Source organism: Gymnodraco acuticeps, unplaced genomic scaffold (genome assembly GCF_902827175.1).
Source record: "Gymnodraco acuticeps unplaced genomic scaffold, fGymAcu1.1, whole genome shotgun sequence".
Classification (NCBI taxonomy): Eukaryota; Metazoa; Chordata; class Actinopteri; order Perciformes; family Bathydraconidae; genus Gymnodraco; species Gymnodraco acuticeps.
In genome coordinates, this window is record NW_022992059.1 from 1,730,127 (window position 1) to 1,750,888 (window position 20,762).

At 42.0% G+C, this 20,762-nt stretch overlaps 2 protein-coding genes across 4 annotated transcripts in view; one reads left to right on the forward strand and one right to left on the reverse strand.

Annotated features, from left to right (window-relative positions):
• Nucleotides 1-4,374: 4,374 nt before the first annotated feature.
• On the reverse strand, nt 4,375-6,328 carry LOC117537049. The gene is made up of 2 exons (XM_034202224.1): nt 6,137-6,328; nt 4,375-5,720 (listed from the first exon to the last, which is right to left on the reverse strand). The coding sequence occupies exons 1-2, from the start codon at nt 6,207-6,209 to the stop codon at nt 4,747-4,749; spliced, it is 1,047 nt and encodes a 348-aa protein (XP_034058115.1). The 5' UTR covers nt 6,210-6,328; the 3' UTR covers nt 4,375-4,746.
• Nucleotides 6,329-7,143: 815 nt separating this feature from the next.
• LOC117537048 (ankyrin repeat and MYND domain-containing protein 2-like) overlaps nt 7,144-20,762 on the forward strand; it is a 36,988-nt gene continuing 23,369 nt past the window's right edge. For 2 of the 3 annotated variants that reach the window (XM_034202221.1, XM_034202223.1), the window contains exons 1-3: nt 9,631-9,964; nt 10,531-10,595; nt 20,495-20,633. In XM_034202221.1, the coding sequence (XP_034058112.1) occupies nt 9,898-9,964; nt 10,531-10,595; nt 20,495-20,633 (271 nt within the window). In that variant the 5' untranslated portion in view covers nt 9,631-9,897. Of the gene's footprint in view, nt 7,205-9,630; nt 9,965-10,530; nt 10,596-20,494; nt 20,634-20,762 lie in introns of those variants that run through there. The other variant, XM_034202222.1, reaches the window with a different exon arrangement.

The window sequence follows — 20,762 nt, forward strand, 5'->3', positions numbered from 1 at the left end:
CATGGCAGGGTTAGGAGAGGTTTGTTCCCACGCAGCAGCACTTATGTTTACAGTTTTGGCTGCTGTTGAGAAGAGAGAAAACCAGACATGCAGAGAGAAGCCATACACATGGACACAGCCTAGCACTAAAATGGTGAAGTACGATGAGGTGTCTAACATCTTCGCCATCAAAGAACAAGTTTAAACCGAAGACCTGTTTCAGCATATGCTGATGATTTCAAGTTATTCTGTGAACAACTCCACCAAAGTGAAGAACAAGAGACAAAGCCCAAGAAAAGTGCTATCCTGTCGGTCATTGAAGGCTATTCCCACAGATATCTCAATCTCAATCTTTATTTATTTATATAGCACATTTAAAACAACCTTCAGTTGACCAAAGTGCTGTACAGGCAGTAACTACAATATTAAATAACACAATGGGAGTACAATAATAAAACAATAATTAAAAACATAATAAAAAGCACAATAACTAGAAACATATACAAAATAAATAAATAAAAAACACATACAAATATAAAAATGTAATGTTCAACTAGTATTAAAAGCCAGTGCAAAGAGGTGAGTTTTTAGCTGAGATTTAAAAAGTTCAATAGACTCAGCAGTCCGGATATGTGCTGGGAGGCTGTTCCACAGTCTGGGAGCTGCAGCACTGAAGGCCCTGTCACCTCTGGTTTTTTTCCTGCTCCGAGGAACCACCAACATATTCTGCTGAGCTGAGCGCAATGCTCTAGCTGGAGCATGGCGGTGCAACAACTCAGACAGGTAATGTGGTGCCAGTCCATGCAATGATTTAAAAACAACAAGTAAGTACTTGAACTGGATCCTGTAACTGACAGGAAGCCAATGAAGGTCTGCCAAAACGGGTGTGATGTGGTCATAACGTCTCTTCCCAGTAAGAAGGCGTGCAGCCGCATTTTGGACCAGCTGCAGGCGACGGATCAAACACTTGTCAACACCAATATAGAGGGAGTTACAATAGTCTAAACGAGACGTTATAAATAAGTGGATTAGCTGTTCAAATTCCTTACTAGGAAGATAGGCTTTTACCTTCCCCAGAAGCCGCAGCTGGAAGAAGCTTGTCTTGACAACTGAGCTTATCTGTTTATCAAATTTAAAACAGTTGTCAAAGATGACTCCAAGATTTCTGACAGAGGGACGGCTGTAGGAGGCTAAGGGGCCGAGTACACTATTAAAGCCATCCAGGAGTTCAGACTGTCCAAATATTATAATCTCTGTCTTGTTTTCGTTGAGAGTCAAGAAGTTGATTTCCATCCATGATTTAATGTCTTTCAGACAGCTAAGCAAGGCAATCCTAGATTCCTTATTTGCTTTTATAGGCAGGTATACCTGCAGATCATCTGCAAAGCAATGGTAAGAAATGTTATGTTTTTTAAAAATTGACCCCAGAGGTAGTCAATACAGACTGAACAACATGGGGCCTAGGATAGAGCCTTGTGGGACCCCATATGCTAGTGGGGCTGCAGCTGAAGAATACTGGCCAAGATGCACAGAAAAGGTCCTTTCTGACAGATAGGATTGAAACCATTTTAGGACGTTACCTTTAATACCAACACACAGTTCAAGGCGTGATAAAATAATTTGGTGGTCAATGGTGTCAAAAGCAGCAGACAAATCTAAATCATTCTTCATCACCATAACCCTGACCTAAATACGGTGCTTTTCTACAGATTACTTTATTACTGCACTGGTAAGGTAAAATTAGGCCGATTAATAAGATGTGAAGTACATTGTAACTTCGACCCGCTTGACTGAATACACAACAAACAATGAAGAAAGAGTTTTATTTGGGCTGTTTCGCTGCCAGCTGCTCTCCCGGGACCCGAAAGTGGCGTATAGCCTGCACTTCAACATCAACGAAAGTGCTCGATATATGCTATATTGAACCAATAACACAAACTAACTGTATCACTATAACATGATGATGATGGTGATGGTGATGAAGAATGCATCCAACGTTCCGCTGTTCATTATAATACAAAAACAGAGCATTAAACAAACCATCATGCTCTTACTTTGAAATCATGCTGAAATGTCGTCATCAGCAGGCCATCACGTGGTTTCCGAAAATAACCGAGTGACACGAGTAGATTTTAGCCGAGACCGGCGGAAAATATGTCTCAAAATTCCGTGTGTGTAAAAAGACAATCCGCGAACAGAGATTTGAGATCCGTGAGCAGAGATTTGAGATCCGCAAGCGCATTTTTGGTCCACAAATACAAAATGGATTCACAAATGCCTGATCGAAAGGTGTAAATGTTAAAGAGATATTCACAGATCTTTTTTTAATTTGTGAACATATTTAGCGTATTTGCAGATCCGTTTTACACTTGCAAATGTATTTGTGAGTTTGCAAATCTTTTAAATGCATTTGTGGATGTTGTTTTACATTTACAAATCACATATTTACACACAAATTATTTTTATGTTCACACAAATAATTATGAGACATATCTATGCCCATACACAAGCACACTTTTATTTCCATGCAACTCTCTGATTGGTCTGGTGTCTTGCCTCTGTTGCATTCACTGAACACAGGAAATTACAGTCCTGCCGTCCTCTCGAGTGTCATGATGAGGTTCACGTAAAGCACGGTTAATGTATTATATTATTGAGGTAGAATTGTCCGGTGCTACAGAAAAAACATTCGGGGCAGGCCAAAATATTATTTTACCAACAATGTGGAATTTATTGGCCACATATTACACAGATTATGCACAGCGGGAGCAGCAATAACCGTCAAATAATAATTCAGACAGGGGAGCTCCGCACCCCCTGCCTGCCGCTAGGGGGTGCTGCAGCGCCCTTAGCACCCCCCTTCCCGCGCCCATGCACGTCTCCGTCAGAAACATAAAGTCCAAATCCCGGAATTTAAAAAAGTCATTAAGCAGGAAAGCAGATACACGCCAAAGACTGTACAACTGGATCTGCCAACACCCCTTACCAGTCTGTATCAAAGCAGCAGACTTGTACTGGATTTGCCTGCACTGCTAGAGGAGGGTGCCAAAGTCTTTGAGGAGCTGAATCTCACACCAGAGCAGGTAAGAAATAGAAATGGCTTACGGTAAAATAAAAGCGTGTCACAATGCTAAATCCTAAACATCACTAAATTCATTAAGAATAACTTCACTGCTTTCTGATAATTACAGCTCTTTTGATAGTCCAATTCTTTTTGAGTGTTTGTTAGTTGAGGAGAAGACCAGGAAACAGAGTAGGTCGAGGGTCTGGTTTGAGCAGAGAGCAGGGAGAGTTACTGCGTCATCCTTCCATGAGGCAGCCAAGACAGAGAGCTCTTCGTCTTTGATTAAAAGAGTTTGCTATCCTCGCTCCTCTCAGTTTTCCACTGAAGCGACCAGGTATATATATATTTAGGCAGCAAGACTAAATCATACATTCTTTCCACTACTTCATGATGAATAAATACAATAATTGAGTAACTAGATATTATGAGGGTAAAACAAGATATTAACATTCTAATAACAGTATTTTAGGAATTTTTTTAAGTGATGAGTTTTTTTCCAAAATGTTCAAAATAACATGTTCTTTTCCTCAGATGGGGTTTACAAAACGAGGACACTGCCAAAAAGTCTTACCTGGTGGCTATGCAAGATCACCATGAAGACATCAATGTTGCAGCATCAGGGCTCATCCTCAACCCAGAGCTGCCATGGATTGGTGCATCCCCAGATGGTGTCGTGACCTGTGCTTGCCATGAGCCTGGCATTTTAGAAATTAAGTGTCCTTTCAGCGCTAAAGACTGCAGTCTACTTGAATGCACCAAAGACTTGCGGTTCTGCCTGACCGTCCCTGAGGGAGGTGTGATGAGCCTAAAGCTGAATCACAGCTATATGTGCAAGTGCAGGCACAAATGCGTGTCGCAGAGGTAATGTTCTGTGATTTTGTTGTGTGGACACCTCAAGAACGTTTTAAACAGCGCATCATGTTTGATGGCGCATTTTTGATGTTGCACATTCAAAGGTGGTAAACTTCATTAGAACGGGGATACTACCAGAGTTGTTGGGTAAATGGTTTACCGTGCCACGCTTCTCCCCCACTGCAACCTCTGACAAAACATCTGAGGGACATTAAGAAGCTGACAATAAATAAGCTCACTGGTCTTTTTCTTTTGTCTTCATGGTCAGGTTTTTGTTTACCCATTAAGCTTACATATTCATATACTGTAGATTGTGCAATAAATAACTGTATCTAATACTTGCAGATGCATTGTAGTATAAGTAGAAGTATTTAAAAAACCTCAAAGAACAAATACTTGGAAAAAGAGATGTTTATTAGTTCAAAACTGGACATTTTAATGTATTAATTGTAAAGATAATAGAGAGAAGATCCATCATACATAGAAAAGGGAATACACAATAAGCATTTTGTTTCATTTAGCTGACGCTTTTATCAAAAGCGACTTACAAATAGTATCTATCTATTCTGTGGGTACCACAGATGGGCAGACATTATAAAGAGCACAGCAAACTGCTACCATCTTGTCAAGGGAAGTAGGTTGTCCTTGAGTGGCTGCTTGGCAAAGAGACAGCGGGATGGTGCTCTGAAGGATGGTGGATTTGTTCCTGACCAGGCCAATGACTCTTTCCACATGGATCCTGACGGCAGCGAGTCCCCTTGTGGATTCAAGTTCCAGTGGATGCAGCTGCTGCTTGCCTTTGGTGAATGCTGGTATTTTCAACTGTGCATTATACAGTCCCACCGTGTCTTTCACATTGAAGCCTCTATCAGCAAGAACAACATCTCCTGGTGATCATTTCTCAAGATATGAGCAGTTTTCTGTAATGTACTTGTCGCTTGTGCGTCAAGCCCTTTGACACCCTGTGGTGTTATAGAAATGAGATATTTGACAGTGTTGTGGTGCTTGTAACAGGAGTATGTTTGTGCACGTGCCCTTACATTCTTTGGCTTCTCTACACACATTTCAAAACAGTCAATGCTGGAAGTGCAGTTGCTAAAATTATCCCTGAAACACATGGGCAGACTAACCTGAATTTGATCTTTTGAGGGCCAAAATATAAGTGGTGACAGTCTGACATACATGACATCTAAAGTATTGTTGAACATTCTGACAACACTGCTCTTAGACATATGAAAAAGATAAACAAAAAAATATAAAGGTAAGTTAAGCCTCATTCTCATCAATGTTAATATAAAGCTATGAAAGGGAGTCAGTCTTGGACCGGCTTTCACAAACCCAGACAGGAAGCCAAAAACAACCATCATTTTAGCATAGCTTGGTAGGCCTGTTAGTTCATTATTTCCTTTGAAGGCTTCTTCATTGAAAGACAGCACATTAACTTTGTCCTTAAGGCAATTAACCTCAGCTCTTAATAGTGCACACTCGTTTGTCAATGCCTTGACTGTAGCTTGGCAGGCTGCATTTGAGCATGGCTCCACAATACCTGAGCTAAGAATGGCTTGAGAGTAACTGTGGTCATCTTTCACACATTCTACCTGTTCAACTAAGGTGATGTCAAGCCCAGTGGCATCACTGGTGCTGGAAGGTGCCACAGTCTCATGGTCACTATCAGGAACCAAAGTCTCAGTCCGTTTCCTTTTCATCTGCTGAGTATGCTCAAATCTGCTGGTGGCATAGATGCTTCTCTGCAGCTGTCCAGCTGACGTGTGCGCAAACAGGCTGGGGATGTAGTCAGGGCTCATGGGGTTGTCATTTTTTCTTCCTAAGCAGACAGAGGCAAACATGGTAGAATATTAATGTGTGTATAGGCCTCCTAATAAGATAATGACAAGAAGTATTACGATCCTTAACTTAAGTAAAAGTAGCAATAATACATGTAATATAAATACACAAGTAATTTAAGGCATGCATTCAATAATATTGAGAACGGCAATTTCTTTCTCAGTTTTCTCCCAGAAATGTGTCTTTTATTCAAATGCAGTCGGTTTCAAGCGTAAAGGAACACAGAGCAAAACTAATGCAGTCCTTTCAAAACTGGGAATATTTTACTCGTGCTATGTTACCAACATTACCGTTATGTTGCTAACGGTAATTATTATTCGGCAACTAAATTATCTATGTTGAAGTATTTTGAAAACGTATTTCTGACAAAAAGATAACAATAAGTGAAGAGCTTACCGGAAACCAAGTGTTGACTGCACAATCTGGAGTTAGATGTCGGCTGCCAGTGGTCCCTTCTGGTGGCAGCCATCTATTTATTACGACGGTCTAACCCCCAAAACACACCAGGAGCGTCTGCGTCGTGTTACGGCCGCGGCGGTCGTAAGGATCGCGGCCACTCTAGTCAATGGGTGCTATTACACCACACGCGCCGCGGTACGGCTCAGACGCGTCCCAGAAGCGGCTCGGCGCAGCGCTTCTCTAAAATTAGGATGAATCCTATTTTTGCCGCGGCGCAGCCGTAAGGTAAAGTTGGGCAGGCAGCCCCCCCCTCGCAGGAAGTGGAAAGGTGAGCATCCGGGCCAGGCCCATCCCCCACATATACTAATTTAGCAGACCCCACAACACCTCCACTACGAAACGCACCATGGACGACGAGGTGTTCATAATGGAAGTGGAGAAACACACAATTTTATATGATGTAACCAATGCTTTTTACAAGGACAACATCAGAAAGGACAAGCCCTGGTTTTTAGTCGCTGCAGTTTGTGGAGTGGAAGGTAACAACTACATATTAAAGTTAAAGTTTTCAAGTAGGAGAATACATGCCAGCGTTCTCCTCCGGTTTACAGGCACTGTAAATGATATATATATATATATAGAATAATTATGATGATGAATGCATATTTTTTTACCACTAAAATACAGCAACACATCTTTGATTCATGTCGTTTATAACTGGAATATTACAATTATATATATATATAGCCATTTGGCGTTGTGTACAGGACGGTCCTGTATATAGCCACTCCCGTCTACAACACAACAAAATAGGAAATAACAACAATAATCACGATTTAAACAGACACAAACTAAACCATTTAACTACGTATAGCCTACTTACTTGTAGAAGTACAAATGTCCAGGAAATATTCTAAAATCAACAACAACTGCGAGGCTGCACACACGACGCTCCGCTTCCGCAACGTTTTGAAACGCGTCTGGTGTGTGTTGTCGCAGGAGGAGGTCGCAGCGTGGCGCAGCCGCAACGTAACACGGCGCAGACGCTCCTGGTGTGTTTTGGGGGTAAGTCTTTGGGGATCGATACAAATTGTAGTCCGGGGTTTCTCTGGCGACTATTGTCACAGCCCACATCACAACAAATCCCAGGCATATCCACAAACTTTATTATTCACGATGTGTCTTTCTCTGTTGCTTCCTCCGTGTTCTCTGTTGTTGTAATGACTTGCTGTGACCGGACACCAAAATGGCGGCGCTAGAATACAGTGACGTCACGTGGTACCCAAGATTATCTTTCGATCCCGTTTGAATTGTGCCACGAATTACCAGTGGTGAACCGTCAGGGCCTTCAAGGTATTCAGAGAATACCCTGGAACACTCAGATAAAACAAACAAAAATGAATAAATGAGAATCATATCTGTGTTGTTGATCTGTAATATCACAGTGTTACGTTGATTTGTTTGTCCTTCTCAGACCATGCACTACGCATTTCAGTGGTTTTGTGTTAGAAAAGAAAGCAACCAGTGGCGAAGTCCCTCCCCTTCCGGTGGACCTCCATGGGACCTTATTTCGGAAAAGATCATTTAAAAGATAATTTTGCAAGTCAAAAAAAAAAAAGTGTCGTAAAACTGTGAAGTAACACATTTGTTTGTGTGAAACTCTCAATGAACTACATCTCCGGTCTAGCACAACAACACACGTCACCAAGATGGCCGCCACTACTGTCTTGTCAACAGAAGGATTGACTACCCTCACTATCACTACAATGAAACACGTCCAGAAGAATGTCATGCAAAGCTGCCTGCTTGCCTTCCTTTGATTCTCTCTAAACTGCCTGGTCTTTTTCATGTTTAATGTCAACCATTTGTGCAGATAGCATGAAGTAGAAAAGATCGCAGATGCTAATGTAGCGTTAGCATTTCTCCCCCGGGCTTAAATTGTGTATTATAGAATGATCACACCGGTGTGACAGTACTCTTCAAAGGGTTCACGAAATATGACTACCACTCTTACTGTTTAACATGTTGGGTTACTTGATGTTACTTGATGTTAAGGCTAATAAAAATGACAAGGCTGTAATGCTAACTAACGTGCTAGCTACTAGCTAGGTAGCTAACTTGATCCAGCCACTCCTGGTCCTTTCATCAGACGGGAAGCGAAAGAACGAGCAAGACCCATTGCTGGTATGATAACAACCTGGTACTAAGCACACAGGCATCTTGTTAAAGTTATCTTATCTTAGCCAGCGCCATATAGATAGATTCTATCTATATGGCGCTGATCTTAGCTATCTCTTAGTGGAGGAAAACAATTGTGACATCACTTAGGCGACTGGGATTTGTAGTCTTTCTAGTTGCGTATTTTTCATAGTCTTATATTTCAACAGTTTTACGACAAACTGTGACTTTTTTGACATGGAAATTATTTTTTAAGATTGACAAACATCATATGTGTAATTCATGGCACAATTCAAACGGGATCGAAAGATACGTTTTCTCTCTTCATTGACTTCAATGCATCATTTTTCCGAAATAAGGTCAATCTTAAAAAATCATTTCCATGTAAAAAAAGTCACAGTTTGTCTTAAAGGCATGGAGGCATGGAGGTCGTGGAGGGATGGCAGATTGCAGCCGATCACCCTCTCTGCAGAGCGGATGACACGCTGCAGCCTGCCCTTATCCTTGGCTGTGGCTGCAGCGTACCAGATGGTGATGGAGGAGTTGAGGATGGACTCCATGATGGAGGTGTAGAAGTTCACCATCATCGTCTTTGGCAGGTTGAATTTCTTCAGCTGCCTCAGGAAGAACATCCTCTGCTGGGCTTTTTTGGTGAGGGAGCCGATGTTCTGCTCCCATTTGAGGTCCTGGGCGATGATGGTGCCCAGGAAGCACACAGAGTGGTGGGGGTGGGTGGGGCTGCGTTCTTCCTAATGTCCACGACCATCTCCACTGTCTTGAGAGCGTTGAGCTCCAGGTGGTTTTCCCCACACCAGGTCACCAGATGGTCCATCTCCCACCTGTAGGCAGACTCGTCCCCACCAGAGATGAGTCCGATGAGCATGGTGTCGTCTGCACTTCAGGAGCTTGACAGACTGGTGACTGGAGGTGCAGCTGTTGGTGTACAGGGAGAAGAGCAGAGGGGAAAGAACGCAGCCTTGAGGGGAACCGGTGCTGATGGTCCGGGGGTCAGAGACGTGTTTCCCCAGCCTCACGTGCTGCTTCCTGTCAGACAGGAAGTCTGTGATCCACCTGCAGGTGGAGTCGGGCACGTAGGGGGTATAGGGGGTACATATTAGCGGCAATAGCGTGAAAGCTTAAAGGTCCAAACGCTTTAGGGCTTTCAAAGCAGGCGTGTTAAAATGGTACTTCCACATATTAATGTGAACACCGAACTACACATTTTGGTGCAATCTGTGTTTCACATCAGGGGGTCATTAAATATAGCCAAAAATATTTTGTTCCTTCTTAGTTGTTCTATATAAATAAAACATTATTTAAACTACAGTCAGACCTGGACAGCAAAACCTTTATCTTTTAAGTTATAAATTATCTAAATTGAATCATCAGAAACTTACAATATCTTTACTACTATGCATTTTGTATCCAGCAGACCACAGTGGTCTCCCCCTTTGCTTGGTACAGTGGTATGTTCCAGGGATGTTGGTTGAGTCCATGCAGTGACTCAGCCTACATGCAGACTGTGACTGTCAGCAGGACAGAGACACAGATCACTCAGAGATCACAGCTGATCACAGAGGATGGCGGCCCAGCAGAAAGGAGATCTATCATCAGCAGAGAGGAAGATCCTGCAGGTCATCGCTGCAGGTGAGTACTGGTTGCTTTTATTACACTTTAAGCTTCATTCACTGTGTTTCACACAAGCTTATATAACTTCCAATTAATTTGGTTAGGACCAAGTTGTTCATGACAAACCCACTCACTTAAAGTATTTTTGTAGCAAGAAATTGTCCAAACTTTTACGTCATTTTTGAATATTTAAAAAAAGTTTTCTGGATACAGTTTGTTTAATATACAAACAGCTAACGTATTACAATATGACTTATAAAGTGTTCAGTGTACATATGAAAAATCGAATCTATAATAATAAATAAAAAAAGAATTAATATTCAATTTACCTATTTTTATAGAAAGATATTGATTTCCGTGTATTGGTACCGGATTATATATATATTTCCAGGAAACATAAAAGGGTTATTACTCAGAAATGTCAAAGCCATAAAATAAACGCTTAACCAAAATTCTTTATAACAACATTATATATTTGGTGTAGGAATTGTGTTGATGGCGCTGGTGCAATCTCCCTGCAGTTCTGAGTTTTCTCACTTAATGTCCACAGGTTCATGTTTACTATAGAAACTTCTGTTGTACAGGTGACGTACAGGAAGCTGCCCAGCTGCTGGCCAGTGAAGAAGTACGAGTCAACTGTTTGGATGAGGTATGAAAGCAATTTTTATACGTTTTTAGTTGAAGTATTTTACAAACAGTATTTATTTTGTTGCCAAATGTTCTTAAGCTTTCAAAGCTAAGAAAACAGCTAGTGTTTAACATCAAACAACCCGGTCAAAGTCAAAAAATAACTTTCAGGTTCCACTAAATAATATATTGAAGTAAATAAAGTATATACCTAGAAATGTTTCCATAAGGACCAGTCCACCGAAAGCATCAAAAGTGCAGATTTTTCATAACCTTTCCTAACTGTGACTTTAGACACTAAAAAGTCCTTCCTGCTAGCACGTGTTGTCTTGTACCACTGTGATATGTATTTTGATGAAGTACATTTTTTCAATCAATTGACCCAAGGTTGAGAAACTCTTCCACAACCTTTAAAAAAAAACAATATATACTTAATATATCCTTCCTCCATCCACAATGCAACAGTTATGTCACTGTAACATATGTTATCCATTGTGATTGGGACATATGGAGGTGACTATTGAGAGGCAGACCCTTGAAGGTGTTTGATAAAGCTTCACGCCACTACAAGTAGCTCACAGACCCTTTGTACTGCCTGTCTGTCAGAAGCAGGTGTTCACACACTCCCCCACACACACTCCCCTCACACACAAACACAGGCACCAAAGTGTTCCTGGGTGTGATGTAAGGCATATGTTTTTGATTAAATCTTAAAATGTGCACTTCTGCCTGCAGGATTATCTTATCAAGGACCTGTTGCATATCAGGGTCCTGCATTCTGACAAGTCAAATTAAATAATTAAATTCAACATTTTGTGGTTGTAAAATAAAAATAATCATTATTTGTATCTTAAATAATAGACAATTGAATATGTTGGGGTTTTGCAGGGCCTGGTATTTAATTCATATTTATTTGTAACCTTATACTATCCATTTTTTATTTCAAATATTTCCATCATTGGTATGTTTAACAAACTTAAAGGGGACCTATCATGCAAAATGCACTTTTGTACGTCTTTTATACATGAATATGTGTCCCCGGTGTTCCAGAGAACTCACCAAGTGTCAGAAAACACAACCCTTCTCTATTTTCCTCCTTACCCAAATCACTAAAAACGGATCTGATAAAAACTGATCCAGATTTGAACACGGTCCTGACGTCAGGACGGTGGCGCTACGGCTATTGGGCCAACTCTCCACCTATCAGGGAAATGTGGGGTTAGGCCACGGCCGGCCATTGCCGCTCGAAAGCGCTGGAGACGCTGTAGTACATATGCCAGGCCTGTAAGTGGCGCTGTAGTCTGCCACAAAAGTAGCGAAGAAGACTTCCCGCGCATGGTTGCCATGGTTGCCCTTCTGTTTATTCTCCGCTGTGGCTCTTTTTCTCCCTCCCAGAGGCAAGCGTTTGCTCCCGCTGCTGTGCAATCCCTCCCCGTCGAGGCAAGCACTGTAATTCTCTCCGGTTAGTCCACCAGCAGATGACAAACACCCACCTCTCCGCCTCTTCCAAGGAACGAGGGACCGTACGGCAGAGTTTCAGTTTCTTTCGCCGGTCAAGATGTCCGTTAAAGTTTAAATCTTCCGAATTTAGAAAAGTGCCGGTCAAAGGTCTTTTTTGTTATTTATTGAGCTTTAAAACAAATGAATAATGACTCTATATAATAATATTATAAAATACGGAGGACGGAGATCTATTTTTCTCCCCGTCTTCTGACTTCAGAGTTACGCTCCCCTCTCCTGCAGGGGGGCGTGGTCAGCTGCAGCTCACAGAATCAGCCTCCTGCAAAAAACAGGGCTGGAGAACAGCAATAGAGCGAAAAGAGGCATGGCTAAAATGCATGATCTGTTTGGTATTTTGAAAACAGAAACGTATAAATATACCTTATATAGGTATGGCCCTACAATATATCATTTTTAGATTAGATTAGATTAGATTAGATTACTTTATTGTCATTACAAAAATGCAAGCACAGTGTAACGACATTTAAGGAAGGTCTAACCAGAGTGCAAAACAGTCAGGTACATACACAATTATCAGAAGTATGTACAAAATAAATGATACAAAAATAAAGGTAAATAGATGGGAAATGTATAAATAGGAATAAATACACAGATAATAATAAATACAGTGAATACAAAATTGCGCTTCAGCACAGCACACGACAACAACTATGGCAGTATGGGACAGCGTGGGATTCATTGTCAGCAGTCTGACTGCTGAAGGGAAGAAGCTGTGCGTGGTCCTGTTTGTTCTACCCGAGAGGCTGCGGTAGCGTGTCCCAGAGCGGGTGCCACGTAGGGGGATAAACAGTGGTTGGGGTGGGAAGAGTCTCTGATGATGTTTCGTGCCTTTTGCAGGCACCGCTTTTCATAGACTGAGGCTATGGAGGGGAGTGGCATCTTGATGATGCGTTGTGCGATCTTCACCACCCTCTGCAGTGATTTATTGTCCTTGACCGTGCAGTTACCGTACCATACTGATATGCAGGTGGAGAGGATGCTCTCGATGGTGCAACGGTAGAAGTTCATTAGCACCTGGGAGGATAGGCGGAGTTTTGCCAATTTCCTCAGGATTGAAATATAGCATGATAGGTGTCCTTTAAGATAAATAAAGTAGATGCTTAAAGTGTCTGGAATAAAACATGTGGGAGTGATATTTATTGTGTTGTATTAACAAACCACACTTAAACTTGGTGTATTAAGTCTATTATAATACTCTATAATATTAGGGTTTTCTTAAATCTGGCTACGTCCATTACTTTATACTGGGGGATTCTGCAAAGAGGGGGTCACCAGCTGCATTATACTGAATCAGATAATAATGAATAAATTACAATAATTACATTTTTCAAAAAATTAAATTCAAACATGACCATCTGCCTAGCTAACAATAAAATACTCCTTACATGTTAATGCATCCGTTATCAGTTAATTAATAATAATAATAATAATAATAATGATGTTAATAGAATTCTTATAATTTTTTATTAACTAACTGATAACTGAATTTAGCAGCCATATCTTTCAGACGGTGGAGACCAAATCAAAGCTAAAAGACAAAGATATTTATCATGTGGACACAAACACAAAGACTCCAAATGAATTATGTTGTTCTGTGAAGGCTGAATGTGTAAGTCAACAAATGCTTCTGAACATGTTAACCATATGAACTTTATATATATGTAATCAGTGGCGTAACAAGGTTGTGATTGGCCCCGGTGCAAATATTGTTTTTGGCCAAACATTTAGGGTTTTTCCTTAATCTACCAGGCGCTACAGTGGAATTTTCTACTGCAACACTCCCCACACGCACATACACAATACATATGTGATCCGCTCTATCGAAATCAGTCGGAAGTCGCAATGGCTCATTTCAAAATAAACGAGGATTTGTGTAAACAAATAGTTTTTCGGGGTTCGGGTGTTTTGTTTGATTTTAAATAAACAAAGTCTTGGCTTTCACAATATGAAACTTTTATTTATAAAATCACACGATAAATACTGTACATGTTTGAAGCTTGTAAAGGGAAGATGACAGCTCGCCACTCTGCTGTTCCGCAGCGCTGCTTCCCCTCCCTCCGGCTGAAATTATGAATGTAAGGCGTATAGTAATCATAGCAGCGGCGCCGGATTCATTTCAGAAGTGGGGGGGGCAAAAAGTGTATGTGACATACTTGCCAACCCTCCCGATTTTCGCGGGAGACTCCCGTTTTCCTCCCGGGGTCATATTTATCCCGCATTTCTCCCGATTTCTGACTAAATCTGATTTGTTTCATTCTAACATAACGCACCAAATGTTACTGTTTCCACTCGGACTTCAATACAGCTACACCATTGTTTGGTTTCCATGGTAACGCGTCTCTTTAGTAGCGCACGCAACTGAGAGTCTGAGAGGGTCTTCAGGAGGAAGATAGTCAGAGAAAACAGAACAAGAATGGACAACTCAACCCTCTGCTCACTCCTTTCCTGTACATTCAACTATACAGACCAGCCCACACATATGACAGCGCAGTTGCTCATGCCATCTCTTCTTTTTTCCTGCTACGCTCTTGTTTGACAAGCTGAATGTTGACTGGTGTTTGACTGAAGTAAGCTCTGTGAAAAGTTCCAGTTATTAACTCGGTATTTACAAAGCTGTCATCTCCACATTTGGAGAAAGTTACAAGCCGTTTGACAGCAGCACATCTGCATATTTCACAGAAGGCTCGTTTAGTGGTTTTGCAAATAAATAACCACTCTCTGTTTTTGTACCATTCTGCATTGAAGTACCTTCTCTTTGCCCAAATAAGCTTTTATTTGCCCGTCACAATGTCCCGACAACAAACCTCCATGCAGTCGGAACCAGCCTGTTTCGGTTCAACGATGCCGGCGGCGGCGGTTTTGACAGCCTCTGCGGCCGCAGAGCTGCTGCTGGGGTTCATCTGGCTGCGCTGGTTCTATGGTTGAAGGACCAGGCTCCGGAGTTGTGGATGTCAGGGATGTGACATTCAAGTTGTTGAATTTCAGCTTAGTTTGACTGTATTTTGTTTTCTTATGCGCCGGTTCTTCTGACATGTTTGCAAGTTTATCTATCTAGGTTAACGGCTGACACACACTGAACAACGTAACACATAACGTAATAAATAACGTAAACAACGTAACAAATAAACAAATAAACAAATCTAAGCTTTTTTTATTGGTTGTAATTTACATGGATACATTTGAATGGTGTGACTATGTGATTGGATTACAATGTACATATTCTTCCTGTTATGTCTGCCTGCTGTATTTTACCTAATGCAAAGTGACCTTTTTTCGGGGCGGTCACACTTTCTTCAGAATTATTATCCTGAGATGTTTGCATTGTCGTGTACATTTTACGCTGGACATGTTTTGGAAAACTGGTGCCGTACGGCGAACCTGTGTAATCTTGTAAAAGGAGTGGCGGAGTGCGAGGAGTGGGGGTCAATAGCGGACTGCCATGTGAAACATTCCCCTCCTCCGCTGCTGCACTCTGCTCGGCGTGTGCCGATTCTAATTTTCTATATTGTTCTGTCTGATATCTCAACCCATTTTTATTCATGATAGCTGCAGCTGTCATTAACAGATCATCATCGGAGTTTCTCGCAACGGGATTTGAGAGTTCTGTCGCGGGAATTATTTTCGTACAGAGAGATACAGCCTGCTTTCCGTCCAACAGCCCTGCGTCTGTCAAAATACAAATGAGCTGAGATGGGGTTGGAGTTTTACCTTGTCGTTTAATCCAATCATAAAATACTGATTTTGCAATGTCTGGAACATTCTCACCGTGTCTTTCCCTGAATCTGGACATGTTTTCTGATCTTACATCAAAAGCAGCCTCTAGGCTAAGCAAATGACAACTTTTTGCACATTGAGAAACTTTATCAAAAAGCGCCTTGAGCTCAATGGAGCCTCGCTCGCTGCCAACAGATTTAGCATTCTTCCGCTCCTCATAACCTCTTTTTTCTGCCATAGTCATCCAGGCTTTCACACATTCTGTCATGTATTTCTGATCCCATGAACAATTTGAATTATCTTCCACCAGTTTAAATGCTTGCCACAACACGGCCATATCAAAACTACCTGTCAGAGGCCAATCAAATTGAATCAATCCTTTCTGATTAATCTGTTGTGAGTGTTCGCAAAGTAACGATGTAAACGGCATAACTTTAGACCAATCCAAAGTTCTTCCGACAATTCCAGACGGCATGTTTGGAGAAAACAAATGCGTGTAGTGGTTTCCTGCAATTGGGTTTTTTTTAAGTGTCTTTGTGCGTGAAATGGTTTTCCTCTTACCAACTGAATCGTTTGTGGAGGCAGTATTACCCATGTTTAACGGTTAGTACAATAAAACAAACACTGCAATTAGACAAACAAACATGTACTCGCAACAAAATCAGCGCCCTGGCCAAAAAATCATCCAGTTTAATTTAGTCCGAAATTACGGAAACGTCAACGGGAGCACTGAAATATCTGTTTAATATGGGCTCTTCTCAGCCATATTCAATCTGTTGATGAGCAATAAACTACCTTATTCTCAATCAAAACCACTATGCAAATGTAGTGGTAAAATTGCTCAACCGACCGAGAGCAGAGATTTTTAAATTAATTCAGTACTTATTTTTTTTAATTAATTTTTTTTTTAAACAACATCCAATTCAATAATCCGTTAGTTTATTAAACACAGTGTGAATGTAATATTCTGCCACCACCCTTCCCATTTAATAGCTCAATTTAGTTCTTGAGCTTATGGTGTGATTAACAGAAAATACAAGTCTGTGTTCTTAAACATTCCTCGTGTGCCGTTCACCACAGGGGGGAGGGGAATTCGCCCTCCCTCGTGCAGGTTTGAGCAGACACCCGAAAACGGATTGGTCTGATTTAAACCCGTTGAAATCTCCAGAATTCGGCAATTTGTTTCAATTACAAATCCTCACATTGCTTTTTGAAACAGAGGTTCCACCCTGCTGATGCTTTCCTTAAGGTCTCTCCGAATATTTGCAGTGTGTGATTGTCCAGTAATTTAATTCTAGAAAACACACACAGCGGAAATCGTTAAAAGTCGATGTTCCGAGGTTATTTATTAGCCCCAAATATTCTTATTGTTTTATACATGAGCTGTGCTTGCTTTTGTTGGCACTTGCCCCAGCAGCAATCACAGGAAAAACCGGCCAGGATAGAATCCCCCTCAGACACCGATTCCTCAGGTTATGATTAAGCCTTCAAATGTACAGTGGAGAGACCAAAACAAATTGCACTCGCGCAGTTTCACAAGTAATTTTGATACCGTCAATCACAGAGTCTGGTAAGGCAGTTGTTCAAATAGATTTGAAAAAAAGCACTTACCAGTCTTCTGAAGAAATCTCGGTATCCTGTTCAGTGACGCCAAATTGTGAAGGTAAACTTCTGTTGTTGCAATGTTGAGGTAGAATGAAGGAGTCTGGAACGTCGATTAGCCAAAGCACTGAGAGTTTATTGATCACAGTACATTAATTACATACGGCCGGGAGATCATCTTAGTTTCCCACCGTCCCGTGGTCCACCTTGCTTATCTCTGCCCCCAAAGCCACAAACATCGCTGCTACACGAGGAGAGGCCGGCTCACAGAAAGCCCGGGTTTACCTAATCAATAGCCGATGGAAGACAATGAACTACTTGTCTCAAAGAGATCCAGACAAGCCTCAACCCTCCCCACGGATATAGGAGAAGCGTTTGACCTGTGACCTCAACTTACAGAGGAGTCCTTGAGTGACTACAAGCAGATGTTTGCAGTATCACAGATTCTAAGAAACAATAAGAAGCTCTATAAACAGATCAGATTAAAATATTCTCTTACACTTAGCAAACTTGACCCCAACAAACCTGCAGGTCTTGATGGGCTAGACCCCTTCTTTTTTAAAGTTGCAGCCCCGATTATTGCAGAAGCTATCTCCCACCTTTGTAATCTGTCCATACAGACATCAGTGATACCTTCTGCCTGGAAGGCAGCCTTAGTGCAACCTTTGTTTAAAGGGGGAAACCATGCTGACCCCAACTGCTATCGTCCAATATCCATTCTACCCTGTATAGCGAAAGTGTTCGAAAAGTTAGTTTGCAAACAGCTAACATGGTTTCTGAAGACTTACAACATACTATCTGACATGCAGTCTGGGTTCCGTGCAGGACATGGGTGTGAGACGGCGACTCTCAAAGTCCTAAATGATATCATCAATGCCCTTGACTCCAGACAGTACTGTGCTACCCTTTTCATCGATCTTGCCAAAGCCTTCGACACTGTAGATCACCAACTGCTTCTGGGAAAGCTTAGATGCATTGGTGTCACTAACCAATCGATAGCCTGGTTTGAAAACTACCTGTCCATGCGCACCAGTGTGTAAAATTGGAAAATCTGATGACACAGCCCCTATCCATCTCTAAGGGAGTACCACAAGGCTCTATTCTAGCACCCATCCTATTCTCAATATATATAAATGGCATGGAGAAATCAGTGGGCAACTCCTCTATCCACCTATATGCTGATGACACGATTCTGTACACTGCTGGCCCTTCCCCGGATACTGTCCTGAAAACTCTTCAGGATAGTTTTCAGAGAATCCAGTCCCATCTCTCTGCCCTTGGCCTGGTCCTGAACACTACTAAAACCAAGATCATGTGGTTTGGCCGCAGTGGTGCCTCCCAAACTGGCACTATTGTGACCGCCGATGGCCGGGACCTCGAAATAGTTCTACCTTATAAAAACTTGGATTTTGGATTGACAGTAATCTGTCATTCTCAGAACATCTCTCCAAAATTCAGACCAAGGTTAAAGCTAGACTCAGCTTTCTGTATAGGAATCGCTCCTCATTCACTTCATCTGCTAAACTCTCTCTGGACCAGATGACTGTCCTTCCTCTGTTCGACTACGGTGATACCATCTACCGCTCGGCGTGTAAAGGAGCTCTCGATCATTTAGACGTTCTGTATCACTCCGCCATCTGCTTCGCCACCAATGCCCCCTACAGGACACACCATTGTGACCTGTACTCTCTGGCTAACTGGCCCTCTCTTGAGACCAGACGCAACATCCACTGGCTGATGTTTGTTTACAAAACACTCCTAGGCCTCACCCCCTTCTACCTCACACAATTACTGCAAATCCGCCCACCCCTGACGCACAACACCCGGTCAGCTACAAGCATCCTGTTAAAGATCCCCAAAGCCCATACATCCTTTGGCCGCTCCGCCTTTCAATTTGCAGCAGCAGATAGCTGGAATGTCTTTCAAAAAACGTTGAAAATGAAAACCTTTGTCTTCCCCCGCACCTTCAATGTCACTATTATTGACACCCTGGTACACACATGTAGCTGCTTTGCCTGATGCTGATTTTAATGACTGATTGAACCACAGCAATATTGTTTTAGAGTTTTTATATGTTTAACTGCTATGCCTGTCATCTTTGCTCTATGTGTTTGTGTTGTCTCCTGGGTTCTGTAGTGCCCGGAGTCTGTCTTTTTATTTTTTTCCTCCCAAACCCCATCCCCTCAGGAAGCCTTTGCCTCCTGTCAGTTCATCATTGTAAATAAGAATTTGTTCTTAATTGATTTTCCTGGATAAATAAAGGTTCTACTACTACTAGAGGGGAATTATTGAAACGGGATGTGTACAGTGTTCCGCGGCATCTGCTGCTGCGAAAATGTGGAGCAGGGCTGTAAAGTGGGGGGGCCAATGCTTCCGGCGCCCTTGAATCATAGATAACACGGCAGGGTCCGTTACAGTTTGTTTTCATCTGATTTCAATTAAACAAATGGTTAGGGTTAGTTAGTTACTATGGGCCCCGGTGCGTTGCACCGGCTGCACCATCGATAGTTACGCCACTGTATGTAATTCAATCAGGAGAGACAAGTTTTCTTTTGATACAACGATATAAATGTATTGCCGGGAATACACAGATGCATACAGGTGTTTGGCGATTAGACCCCGCTGGAATATCATTCGGGAGGGGGAAAATCGAACCGATGAAACCCCCCCTGGGGTCTAGACACTTGTGGTGGTGGAGGCATGAAGGGATTGATGGAGGTTGGTCTGAAGAGGAGTAGTTTAAGCTTGACCCTGGATTTGGAAGAAAGGAAGGTGGAAGTGGGGGAGGAGGGCTGCATTGAGTCAGCTGAAATGACAACTGTGAGGAAGGGAATAGAGGCGAAGTGGTTTAGCTGTTGATCACTGATTGAGAGGAGAGAGAGTAGTAAACTGGGAATATGTGAATGAATGAGTAAAGATGGTCTTCCTGGTTGAACTTGCGCTAAGCTTCATATGTTGTTTTTTCAGCTTGTGGCCATCAAATCAATTCATGCTGCTTTAAGTTAATACCTGACATGTTTGGTTTTCCATTATACATAAAAACATCTCCTCATGTAATGTTGTGTCTCTGCTTGGTTTCCTAAGTATGGCATGACTCCCCTGATGCATGCAGCCTATAAGGGCAAGGCGGACATGTGTCGTCTGCTGCTGCAGCATGGGGCCAACGTCAACTGCAACCAGCACGAATACGGATACACTGCTCTCATGTTTGCTGGCCTGTCAGGTAAAACTGTGAAGTCAGGTTTTCAGCTTACATTGGATGTTCTTTTGTAGGCCTATTATTACATCTGATTTAACTAGGAAAGCAGTAGGCAACCCACGGCCCTTGAGCTACATGTGGCCCTTCATCCGC

Coding starts and splice junctions, on each gene's coding strand:
- LOC117537049 (XM_034202224.1), bottom strand. CDS start 6,209: ATGGCTGCCACCAGAAGGGACCACTGGCAGCCGACATCTAACTCCAGA. Junction 5,721..6,136: donor CAGTCAACACTTGGTTTCCG/GTAAGCTCTTCA, acceptor CTGTCTGCTTAG/GAAGAAAAAATGACAACCCC.